The sequence below is a fragment of the Rhinatrema bivittatum genome, chromosome 2, assembly GCF_901001135.1.
Source record: "Rhinatrema bivittatum chromosome 2, aRhiBiv1.1, whole genome shotgun sequence".
NCBI lineage: Eukaryota > Metazoa > Chordata > Amphibia > Gymnophiona > Rhinatrematidae > Rhinatrema > Rhinatrema bivittatum.
In genome coordinates this window covers 330,106,526-330,119,423 of record NC_042616.1, presented here as the reverse complement: position 1 = coordinate 330,119,423, position 12,898 = coordinate 330,106,526, and the positions used below count along the sequence as shown (strand labels likewise).

The window sequence follows — 12,898 nt, the reverse complement described above, 5'->3', positions numbered from 1 at the left end:
TGTTTCCTGTCTTTTAATCAGTTTGTAATCCACAAAAGGACATCCCCTCCTATCCCATGACTTTTTAGTTTCCTTAGAAGCCTCTCTTGAGGGACTTTATCAAATGCCTTCTGAAAATCCAAATACACTACATCTATCAGTTCAACTTTATCCACATGTTTATTAACCCCTTCAAAAAAATGAAGCAAATTTGTGAGGCAAGACTTGTCTTTGGTAAATCCATGCTCAATGTGTTCCATTAAATCATGTCTTTCTATCTGCTCTGTGATTTTGATCTTTAGAATAGTTTCCACTATTGTTCCCAGCACTGAAGTCTGGCTCACTGGTCTCTAGTTTCCCGGATTGCTCCTGGAGCCCTTTTTAAATATTGGGGTTACATTGGCCACCCTCCGGGCTTCAGGTACAATGGATGATGTTAATGATAGGTTACAAATTTTAACTAATAGATCTGAAATGTGCTCCTTTCAGTTTTTTCCTAACCATTTTCCTCATTTTATCATAGTCACCTTTTTGAAAGTTAAATGCAGTCAGTTGATTTCTTTTTTTGTACTCTCTTCAGTTAAGTCAAATTTGATAATGTTGTGATCACTATTTCTAAGTGGCTCCCACACTGTTACCTCTCGCACCAAATCCTGTGTTCCACTAATGACTATGTCTAAAATATTTCCCCACTTGTTGGTTCTTGTACCAGCTGCTCCATGAAGCAGTCATTTATTTCATCTAGGAACTTTACTTCTCTAGAATGTCCTGATGTAACATTCACCCAGTCAATACTGGGATAATTGAAATCATTCATTATTACTGTGCTGCTGATTTGTTAGCTTCCCTAATTTCTTTTACCATTTCATTTTCTGTTAATTGATTCTGGCCAGGTGGATGGTAAAATACCCCCACTACTATTTTATTCCTGTTTTCACCTGGAATTTTTATCCATAAAGATTCAAAATTGCATTTTGTTTCCTGCAGAACTTTTATCTTGTTTGATCCAATGCTCTCTTTAACATATAGTGCCATCCCTCCACTAATTTGATCCATCCTATCATTTTGATAAAGTTTGTACCCTGGTATCACAATGTCCCTTTGGTTATCCTCCTTCCATGAGGTCTCTGATATGTCATTTATATCTACCTCTTTATCCAGTACTATACACTATCTCTCCCATCTTATGTTTTTAGACTTCTAGCATTTGTATACAGACATTTCAAAATACATTTTTTGTTTGTATTAACAATCTGCTCATCAGTTGACAGGAGTAATTTGGAATCTTTCTGAACTTTTCTTGAAGACACCTGGTCTATGTTGGCATTTATTGCAACTTCTCTACTGGGATGCCCTATTTTTCCTGTTCTTGTATTATCCTTCAAAGATAAATTATTCCGAACCATGCACTTCTGTGCATCCTTTGGCTTTCCCCCATCATCTAATTTAAAAGCTGTGCTATCTTCCTTTTAAAGGTTAGTGCCAGCAGCCTGGTTGCACTCTGGGTAAGGTGGAGCCCATCTTTTCTAAAAAGGCCCCTCCCTTCCCCAAAATGAAACTCAGTTCCTAATAAACCTGAAACCCTCTTTCTTGCATGATCATCTGATCCATGCATTGAGACTCTGGAGCTCTGCCTGCCTCTGGGTTCCTGCATGTGAAATGGGGAGTATTTCTGAGAATGCTATCCTGGAGGTTCTGGATTTCAGCTTTCTAGCTAAAATCCTGAATTTGGCTTCCAGAACCACCCTCCTGCACTTTCCTATGTCATTGGTACCCCAATTACCAAGACAGCCCATTCCTCCCCAGCACGATTTAAAATCCTATCTATGTGATGCGTGAAGTCTGCCACCTTTGCACCAGGCATGCACGTTACCAAGCAATCCTCACATCCACCAGCCACCCAGCTCTCAACCTTCCTAATAATTGAATCACCAACTATAACAGCTGTCCTAATCCTTCCATCTCCTTGAGGGCAGGTTGTACCTATAGGATTGTTTCCTGCCTCATCAAACTGATACGCTCCTTGCAGGTGACCTTTCTTCTCCAAGGCAGTACAGGAGCTACCAGATTGGAGGTGGACTTCTCTACTAATTCTACTATGTCCCATCTCTTGTCTCTGTTAGCTTCTCCAGGTCTGCCTCTCTAGCCTCCTTAGACTGGAATCATTCTCTGAGGGCTTGGAGCTCTTTGCACTTAGTACACACATACAACCTCTCACCAATTGGAAAGCCTCCCTCTTGCTGCGGGACTACTTCCTGCATCATAATTTTGTTGATTTGTTATTGAGTTAATCTTTCTGAGGGAGCAGAGATGTAAAGCTAGCCTAAAGTATTTTTACTCTATAGATTTATTTTATATTTGTTTGCAATGATCTTCAAACACTACAATTAATCTACCAATATCTTTCTAGTAACCCACCTTTTTGATTCTTGTTTTGAATTAGATTCCATCTATGTAAAATCTGTAGCTAATTACTGCTACCAAATACAATTATCATGTAAAATCAAAACATATAAAACCTAATAAAAAAAAGATAAGGTTTAGTAAACAGATAATTTATAGCAAGGTAAATGGATAGAATACAGTAAGGAAATTTGAGGAGCGCACACCTGACGGTGCATGCTTTCAGTCCTCGTCTGTTGCAAGGGGTGCGGTGCCTCTGGAAGTTGGGGCTGTGGACTTCAAAGCCTGGATCGCTCGCATTGACCTTTTGAGTCCTATCCTGGGCGTTGCTGGGAACGGTATGCAGATCAGCCTTCCATGTCCTCTTCTTCTGCTTCTGTCTTCAATCTAAACTATTGAGAGGTTTGCGAGCCCTGCCAGACTTGAAACATTCTTTTTTCCAGAAAAGACGAAAATCAAGATAAAGCCGAACCTGTTATTCCTAATCTTGCTAGGCATGCTAGTAAAGTCCCATGATGTACCGTATTGAAAGCTGAAGATGTGTCCAACATTACCAAAATATGCAGTATTCTGTGCCTTGATGGAAACCCCTCCGTATCACATTGAGTGTAGACAAATGTAAAATCTCTGATCTATAATGTTTTCTAAATCCAAATTGGAAATCCAACAACACATGGTCATCAAGATACTCAGTAGTATCTTAGTAAATATATGGCTACAGACTCTACACACTTAGCCATATATTTACTAAAATATTGTTCCCATTCTGTGACTATGGAAAAAATGCTTAGTAAATGACTCCCATAGTACCTGATTCACTAAGGGTTTTTCCCATAGACACAAAATGGAAGAAAAGCCTTAATGAATCTGGCCCTTAGTTAGAAACTATAACGAAGACACAGGTCTGTAATTACCAATATCTAATGGATTAAGGGATGATTTTTTAAGTTCTTTAATGTGGCTGGCGGTGAAGACATTCCGTGGGAACTATGGCTGATGCTGCGATCGCTCTTATTTATAGAAAAGGGAAAGATGCAATGGAATGTGGGTCTTATAGGCCCATTTCTCTTCTTAATTCACATATGTTGGTGAAGGGGTTACAATTTAGATTAGAGACCTTGCTTCCTGCTTTGGTGCACTCTGATCAAACAGGTTTTGTGCAGGGCAGGGTTTCCACCTCCAGTATCAGATGCTTATTCAATCTGTTGCATCTAGCCCAACCTAAGGGAGTGTTGGGTGTGATAGTTTCCTTGGATGCTGAAAAGGCATTTGATCGTTTAGCTTGGCCCTATCTTTTTGCTGTTTTAGAAAATATGGGCTTGCCTACTCGATTTATTGCATGGATTAAAGCTATATATGAAAAACCTAGTGCTTGGCTTAATATTAATGGTTCTCTCTCTCCTCCTCTTTTGTCATTGCCCGAGGTACTAGGCAGGACTGCCTCTCCCCCCCCCCCCCTTCTATTTGATCTCGCCATTGAACCCTTAGCAGCAACTGTCAGACAATATCTGGACATTCAGGGGTTTAGGTTTGCAGGCTGGTCTCATAAGATTTCTCTTTATGCAGATGATGAGTTGGTTTACATGACGGCCCCACTCTCCTCACTCTTATATCAATAAGGTACACTGTCTGGGTAGAAAATACATTTTGGTAAGTCTGAGTTGATTCTGACTGATCCAAGGATGGGAGTCCTAGAGAGTCTTTCTGAGTTTAAGGTGGTAACAAATGGTTTTACATATTTTGGGATTTTTGTTACTAGGCACCCTAAGGAGCTCTATATTAAGAATTACACACCTCTTATTGGTCAACTGAAACAAACTATGTTAGTGTGGGAGCGATGATTTCCTGGATGGGCCAAATCAGCTTGTTCAAAATGAATTTATTACCGAAGCTCTTTTAGCTTTTTCCAACATGTTCCCTGCTCAGTCCCTGTAACTGTGTTCAATGACTTAAATAAGTGATTGTCATGACTCACAGTTGACTGCTACAGATGAACTTGGTTGCCCAAGAGCTAAGGAGGTATGGTGTTACCTAAGTTGCATATGGCTGACTTCAAAAGATGCAGATCTAAGCTGAAGTGGTTAATTTGGCTGTTCTCCCTTTTTTGCCTAGTGACTCCCCTAACAGTAGAAGGGTGTGTAGGAATAACCCCTTGCTGGCCCATAAATTTCAACTATGGAGGCAACTGTTAACATTTCTGGGAAGGAATGCTGATACCTTTTCACCGGTTGCCCCTGTTTATGAAAACCCAACTTTCTGGTTGTACATTCTCACCAGCGTTTAAAAGTTGGCGGGATAAGGTGCTGATACATATAGCTCAGCTATGGGATGATGAGTGTTGCCTCATTTCAAGATTTATTTGAAGAGTATGAAATTTCCTCAGTCTCATGCTTTTTATTTACAACTGAAGCAAGTTTTGGGGGTCTGACTTGATTTGTCTACACCTCTAAGGCAACTGGATGGTCTGGAGAAATTTCTAAGTGATCCAGACGCCTATGTGAAGGGTATCTCTCTTATATAACAGGGGATACTTTGGGGCAAATTTAGTAAAGACACTCCTAGTTCTATTATTAATTTATGGAATACAGATTTAGGTAGTAACCTGGACTCCAGGGTATGGAAAGCTATTTGGACCTCTGCCCATCACATTTCCATCTGTACTAGAAGGGTGGAGCTTAGAACTTAGTGTTCCTTTTTTATATTCTAAATTTTTCCCTGATGCCAGTGATCAATGTTGGTGAGGATGTGGGCAGCAAGGTACCTATCTCCTTATGTGGTGGTTTTGCCTTGAGATACATGGCTTCTGGTCCTGAGTTACACAAGAAATAGCTGATATCCTTCATCTTCTTATTCATGTTACACTAGAATTGGAGTTATTGAGTAGATGGCACCCAGTGAAATGCAGAGCACTGGTCGGGCAGCTGTTGTTGGCTGCTCGATTAATTCTTGCAACCTTTTGGAAAGTCCCCCCTAGTGTTAGATTATTGGCGTTTGCAAATACGTGTTATTGCTGACCTGGAATAGTTAAAGTACAGCCTTAAGGGTGAACATGCTAAATATACCACTAATTGGAGGCCATACTTTGTCTTTTTGGATAATACTTAAGATGATTGGGGTTGGTTTTTTCTTTCTACTTTAATGTCCTTTAAGTGTCTGTTCCCCTATATGATCTTTTGCCATGTACCTCACTGCAATATTGTTATTTGCTTCTTTGTACTTTTTTCTGTTGTTTGCCTGGAAAGTTACAAATAAGAGTTATAAAAAAAATGTTTTTTTTTTAAATAGGATTGATAGAGGCACATTTCAAATGTTCTGGCAAATCACCAACTTCCAGTGATGGGTGGTAACTGAGGGGTTAATAACCTCTCTCATGATATTCAACATGGCAGTAGGGAATATATTCTTTGGCAAACTTGTTGAATTCATAACTTCGATCATTTGTAATACCTCTGACTGAGATACTACAGCAAATTTAGCCCAGTGATATTCATCAGAAACCACATATGGCTCAGGTACAGTTCCATCAAATCTGATACATATCTTCTCAACTTCTTCAAGAAAATAGATTGCAAATATCAGGACGAATACACAAGTTGTTTGACCTTATGTGTTGTTCTTGAGTTAACAATTCATGTGGCTTACTTAACGAGGCTTGTATTTTATCAGATAAATAAATCATTTTTGTTTCATCAACCTCAGCTCTGTATGTCTCTAGGTGAGCTCTATAGATATTCAAATCACAGAATAATTGTGATTTATGCCAGTGATATTCCATCTCATGTAAATCTTGCTTTAGCTTTTTCAAATTCTGTGTGAACCAAGGGGAATTCTTCAAACTATGATGTGACAATGTTTTTAATGGGGTTATCTCCTCCACTATCAACGCTAATGATTCCAGCCAAATATTGACAGCCTCATTTTAACTATATGTTTAATAAGATGGCAAAATTAAAAGCCAAAATGAGCACAATTGATCTAGGTCGGTCTACCATCTTTTATACTGATTGCCCTCTACCTCCGATCCCAACAAAATATGTGCATGGACAACTAATGCAAAAGTCAAACTGAAAATATCAGATTGTGTACTCTCCGAGTATTCATATGCATCTCTTCATTATTCATCAAATTTGATCACAGAAAAGCCAGATCTGGGTGTATGTGCTTTTCTAAGAGCTGGAACCTGTACTACTTGTATAAAACTAAGTGAATTTAACATTCAAAAAATGTTCACAATATATTGGTGGCAGATACACATATCTAGAAAGATTAAAATCAGTCTACTTGGATCTATACTACAGGTTGTAAGAGCTTCTATTATTTGTGAAAAAAAATGAAAGTTAATGAACTGGAAGGAACATAGCACATGCCAATATTTCACCTACCTGTAGGTAATAATAATTCATTTGGTAAGGGGACATTAGTATTGACCATTTGCATAAGAAAAGATTTCATAATATAATCAACCCTTTCCACCTCACTTTCTAATTCTTGGTTTTGAAACAATCGAATACTGTGCAGGACATAGTTGATTTAACAAAACATCAGTTTTGAGCAACTATGATTCACATGTACATAATATATCAAGCCCACCATCACTTAAGATATCAAAAAAGATTGGGCATTTTTACTCAAAGTTTTCTCCCATTTTGTGTCTATGAGAAAAATGCTTAGTGTATAGGAGAATGTAGTGTAATGGAGAATGAAGTGACTTGTTCCAGGTCATAACGTGTAGTAGTGGGAGAAGTGGGATTTGAAACTTGGCTTCCCTGGGTCTTACATCACTGCTCTAACCACTAGGCTGCTCCTCCACTCATCTGTATCTCCAACCCCTTCCAACATTGACATTTCTCTTGCTTTTATTGAGTTGTGGCAATTAGTAACTGCCGAATAACTGCACAGTTGAGAGCACATGCTCCCAGGCTGCTTCTCCCCCTCCCTACTGTACTTCTTAATTTAGAAAGATAACCTTTGCTAGTGGGGAGAAACAATAGCTATGGAAACTGGAAGTGTGCACTCTTGATGTGTCCCTGATCTTCCTACCTGCTGTCTCTAACTGCAGATACAGCCTAAGGGAAAGGAAGCTATGGGTCAAGTGCAGCACTGGGGCTTACCAAATGAGATGGTGTTTGCTGACTACTGGCTTACTGACATATAGGAAAGGAGAGTTGAAATGGGGCGAAGAAAAGTACTGGCATGTATTGAACGAGCTACGACGAGAGGATTATATTAGTGAAAGAAGCTTAAAGCATAGTTCTCCTAACCCGTGCCTGGGGTCTATCTCAATAAAAGCAGTCCATTTTGGTTTCAATTTATTTTTAAATGTTTTAATTTTAGTGTTCCTTTTAGTTGGCAAGTTTATTTTCTTAGTAGCATGAAGCCTCAAGCAGTGTCAGCTTTAATGTATTGTGAGAAGATTTTCCCAGTAGGCAGAATATTTTTTTTTTTTTTGTTTGCTTTCCATGGATCAAATCTCCAGGGGAAGTTCTCTTAATGTGCTGATGCTATATCTGCCATAGGCTACTCAGGATAGAAAGAAAATCTCACCACAGGGTGTGCAAGGGAGCTGTGGAAATAAAATTGACTTTAATCTTCCCCTACATCTTTAATCCCCTTTAATCTTCCCCTACATCTTCCCCTACACTTTATAAACATCCAGAATCTTCATTACTTATGTTTTCTTCCTCATTGTTAAAAACTGCATTTTTGAACTGAACAATTCATTGTAAATCATTCACTTCCATCTTTGGAAACTTTACCATTCTACAGGTTAATACAACATGTTAAAGTTCCTATCTTTTCTTCTTCTTACTCCTAGTTGTACGTATCCTTGTTTATTGTAACTGTATTTATAATATGTATATTACATATTTGGTTCTATGTTCCAGTTATTACCCCATTGTTTACTGTAAACCGGCTTGATGTGATGTTATCACGAATGCCGGTATAGAAAAAATCAAAATAAATAAATAAAATAAGAGACAAAAGCACTTTTAGGCATGTTTCTTGGCGAATAAAAACACCAATAGGTTTCAATTGTTCGTTCATCTTTCTGTTCATCTGTAGCCACTTTTGTGCCACCCTCTACACCAACAGATTTGTGTCAGTTTTTGTAAGATTAACTATTAGGGAAACGTGAAGCAAAAATGAGAGCATTCATGTTTGGAAAATGTATCTAAAATGATTATCTGCATGTCTGTATTTTGCATATGTACAGTAATGCACATATTCAGCCTAGGAACCTCCCACAATATACATCCTGCTGAATTTTCAAAGCTATTTACGCCATCTGTTTTAGGCATGTAAATGGCTGTTTTAAAATAGCCTGAAGCTCAATGCACATAAAAGTATGTGTGTAACCCAGTTTTATGCAAAATTTACGTGCACTTAGGATTGGCGTACTGAAGGATGGAAATGGGACTCTGAAGTACTTTTTTATTTTCAAATGCATGCATGTGAGTTAACCTGTGAGGAGCAGATGTAACTTTCTGTAGATTTTGTGTATAGTGAAGAACACTTAGGCAAGAATTTTCAAAGTGATCTTATGCGCATAAGTTTGCTTTCAAAATGTGCGGTAAAGTCTGCATGTAAAAGATGCACACAGACTTAATCCCTACCTGCAGAGTTATAAAATTACCCTCCCTGTGTACTGTTTGGGCTTACTGGAGGTTCAGTAAAACTATTGAAACACAATGTGCTTACTTTGTGTCACACTGGGAGCATATACTTCTTTAACTTGTTTAAATGCTCCATGGGCCTCAATTTTCCTTTACTTTCTATAGGAAAGAAGGGCTTGTACTAGGGAGGGTCTCACTTTGAGTTCTGGGGCATTTGTTTTCTGTGCCAATTACTAAGTGGTGTTTAAATGCATGTTATCTAAAAATATGTTCTAAATGCATACTACACTGTGGTTTACAAAAAAATAAAGAAATAGATGATAATGTGGTACAACCTCAAAAGGGAAAGTATTTTCCTGTTAGACATTTCTGGGGTTTTTTATATTCTGTTTTCATATGTATATTTATACCCAACAGTGTCTGAAGGAACAATAAACACTCTGGTGGGAAACCATAATAACATGTTGCTCGTATATCAGGATGTGACACTTAAGTGGGCCGCTCAACTTCCTCACATCGCCATTGCAGTCAAAGTTGGTAATTTCCAGTAAGTAATCTAAAGTATTCTTTTGATCATTTTCTTTAGTCAGAGCATAATTTTGTGTGTCCTATTTTTTCCTTTACATCCCCTCCACACACCCCACCTCTTCTACTGTGTAAGAAGAATATACTGTGTATATTCAGCACCTAAGAAACCTACTCTCAGTAATTCTCCTTTGGCAGGGCCCCCTTAAAAGTCACAACCATCTTTTCTTTCATACTTAATTCACAATATTCCAAACCCCATCTGGTCCTGTGCGTCTCCTTTGCCACAGTGCTATGGCCTAAGCCATGTTAGCAGGTCCTGATCAAAACACCTTTAATCAGTTTATGGCAATTGGAATTTGTTTTGTGAATTTAAGCAACAGCAGGGATAACTTTGGCTCTCAGATTATTCTTCAAAATCCGTGTTGTGTAAAGAAATGTTGGTTAGAATGAGATGCTATTTTGTGTCACTTCTTGAATGTCCACTGCTTATATGTAAGAAATCTATGTCTACAGTTATCAGATAGTCAGTCAGTGAATCAACTATTCTTTGTTGAAACAGCTTAGCTTTAGTTTAGTTTTCTATTAACAAGGACAAACTAGACTAGGTGGCTTGCCTGCTTTTAGTGGTTAGAAAAAAATAACTAAAGTATAACCTGACAGATGTGTAACAGTATCAGCAGCAAAAAATAGGGACCATAGTTACAAATTTGTAGATAATAATACATTGGTTATGTTGACATAGTGGGAAGCAGCATCATTAAGGGGTTTTAATGATGATGATAGCTGTGACAGAGAAATACTCCACCCATGTAATGATACAAGTACTACACATGTTAAAGAACATACTGTATACAGAACCCTTCCCATACTTCACATTTTTGTGTTTCACTGTTTGAACTGCTGAGTTCTAATTACAGTGCATTTGAAAACTGTTTTGCCTCAGAATATGGTGAACTTTTAAAACATCACTTCTAACGTGGCCTGCCAGGGTACAATTCCCTACGGCCCAAGCTGCAATGAAATTTGGGCAGTGGGCCATATGGTGTTTAATCCTTAATTCACTGTGGAGAAGATGAAACCAGCAACTCATTTTGAGGTGTTATCTATGTTTGAATTATAAACTTAACTCAAAAATGAACAGTGATGAAAAATCCTATTTCTAGTGGTTACCATGTGTGTGTGTGTGTGTGTGTGTGTATATTTCGTTGTGAACAAAACCCTTTGAGACCAGTAAATGCCGAGAGGATGGCGGCAGGGTACATATGAAAGAACAAGCATCTTGATGGTCAACTGGGATTATTGATGAAAAGAGTATGAGTTGAAAATATTAAGCCTTAGTTGACCGGGATGGCTGATGAGCAGAGCGTCAGTTGCAAACATTAAGCCCCGATACTTCTCAATTGCTTGGAAGTTTTTTCTTACCCAGCATTGAGGTTACCTTCAAACTTATTGTTTATGCATGGTCTACATCTCTGTTGAAAAATCTTGCCAAAGTAGGAGTTTCCTATTGATAATTCGATACAACTGAAGAGTGGTCGTGTCAGTAAACACATGGGTTCGGGAAATGTGAACAGTGTTTATAATAGAAGCAGAAGGATTTAGCCGTGGGGCAATATTGAACCTAGTGATTTCTCTGACTCACTCCTTGTTGATAAGAATCGAGTGGTGGAGGTGATTTACTCACTGTTGATCGTTCCTTTTTGAAATATTCCCCTGAAGAAGCCGGGAAGGTGAAACAAGGGCCTTGTTGGGAAAGAATACAATGTAATCAGGAACACTATAGATGAGAGCTGAATTATGTGTTATATCTCAAATATTCACATGTTATAGTATAGATTGTAAAATGAGGGTTAAAATGCTGAAAAAACTTTTTTCAATGAATGTTAAATATTAATAATGTTATCATGTGGATATGATGATGAATGAAAAATCTTACTCAGTCTAGTGTCTTTTGTCAACAGTGACCAACACTGTATGTTGAAAAAAGGAAATGTATCATATTTGAGGGTGAGATTGAGTTTAGCAATAGTATAGAGGCAAGGGTTATGAATAATGGTATATGCAGGTTTGCACATGATTTGATGTATATTTAAGTGTGTCATTTGAAGGATTAAGTGGAAAATATCCACAGGGAGATATTGATAATACAAATGTTTTTACGAAATTTACATTTGAAATAAACATATCATTTAATTTATTTGAAATAAATAAATTGTTTTAATATATAATCAAAAGTTTTGATGTATGGTATTTATTTGGATAAACTAAAGTGCTTTTTTCCATTCTCCAAATTTTTGGGGGTAGTCTTGTGTGTGTGTGTGTGTGTGTGTGTGTGTGTGTGTGTATATATATATATATATACACACACACACACACACAGAGATAGAGAGATGCTCAATTCTCAATTAGTGTGCCCTTTTTAATGCTGCCTGTCATTTAAATATTACATTGGGTGTTTAGGGGATGTGATTGCGTGTGTGTTAGGAAAACAGGCGTTCAATACTAGCGCCTGTTTTCAGTGCACATCTTATTGCATTGGCCCCAGAGACAGGCAGGCATAAACACACACATAAGTATATATACATAGGTTCACGTGGTTGCACAGAAGCACGCATAAGCTGGTACACACAGGCACATACAAGTACATGCAAATTCGCTCAAGCGCATGCAAAAGCTTGCACACATGCATGTGCGTACATGCACACAGGCTTGCAGATACACTTACACATGTATACAGAGGTACTCTTTTGCAGGCATCGGCAGACCCCTGCTTCAGCTGCTGTGGGATGGGTATTAGAGTACTGTGATTGATTTGAGTAGGTGCCAATATTTATTAAAACAGAATAGCAGTGATTCACTCAGGCTACTTAACTGAAGTGTAAATCACTAAAGGGACTGTTTTGTACTAATTTGCCTTAGAAGCACAAGATATATTGCAGGGAAAGAGCTCACTAACCCACAATCCAGTGGGAGCCCTGAGAGGAGAGGGAGTATCTTGCTGGTGGCTGAAGAGGATTGGTAGGTATTGCTTTGGGAAATTTTAGAATTTAAAAAGTTTAGAGGAGACAAACTATTGGGGTATATTCTTTAGTTTGTGTGTTTGTTAAAAAAAAAAGTCAAAAGGTAGAAAAAAGCTTAGAGCTTCTGTATTTGTTATAAAAAGCTAGCCAAAGATAGTTCAAAGCTTACAGCTTGTGTGTGTTTCTTTCCCTTCCTCCCACCCCTAGCTCATCCTTTGATTTATAGGCAGGAGGCACTTTCACATGAAAAATCAATCAGCCTTTTATCTAAAACACAGGATTGCCCCAACCCTTGTCAAGAGTTTAATTATCCTGTTGCAGGTCACTACTAGATTCATACTGAATATACCAATA

General features: G+C 38.1%; 1 protein-coding gene across 2 annotated transcripts in view; it reads left to right on the top strand.

Annotated features, from left to right (window-relative positions):
* BBS9 (Bardet-Biedl syndrome 9) overlaps positions 1 to 12,898 on the top strand; it is a 1,052,120-nt gene that overhangs the window by 265,155 nt on the left and 774,067 nt on the right. For both annotated transcript variants that reach the window (XM_029589776.1, XM_029589777.1), the window contains one exon: positions 9,414 to 9,543. In XM_029589776.1, coding sequence (XP_029445636.1) covers positions 9,414 to 9,543 — 130 coding nt within the window. The remainder of the gene's footprint in view (positions 1 to 9,413; positions 9,544 to 12,898) is intronic.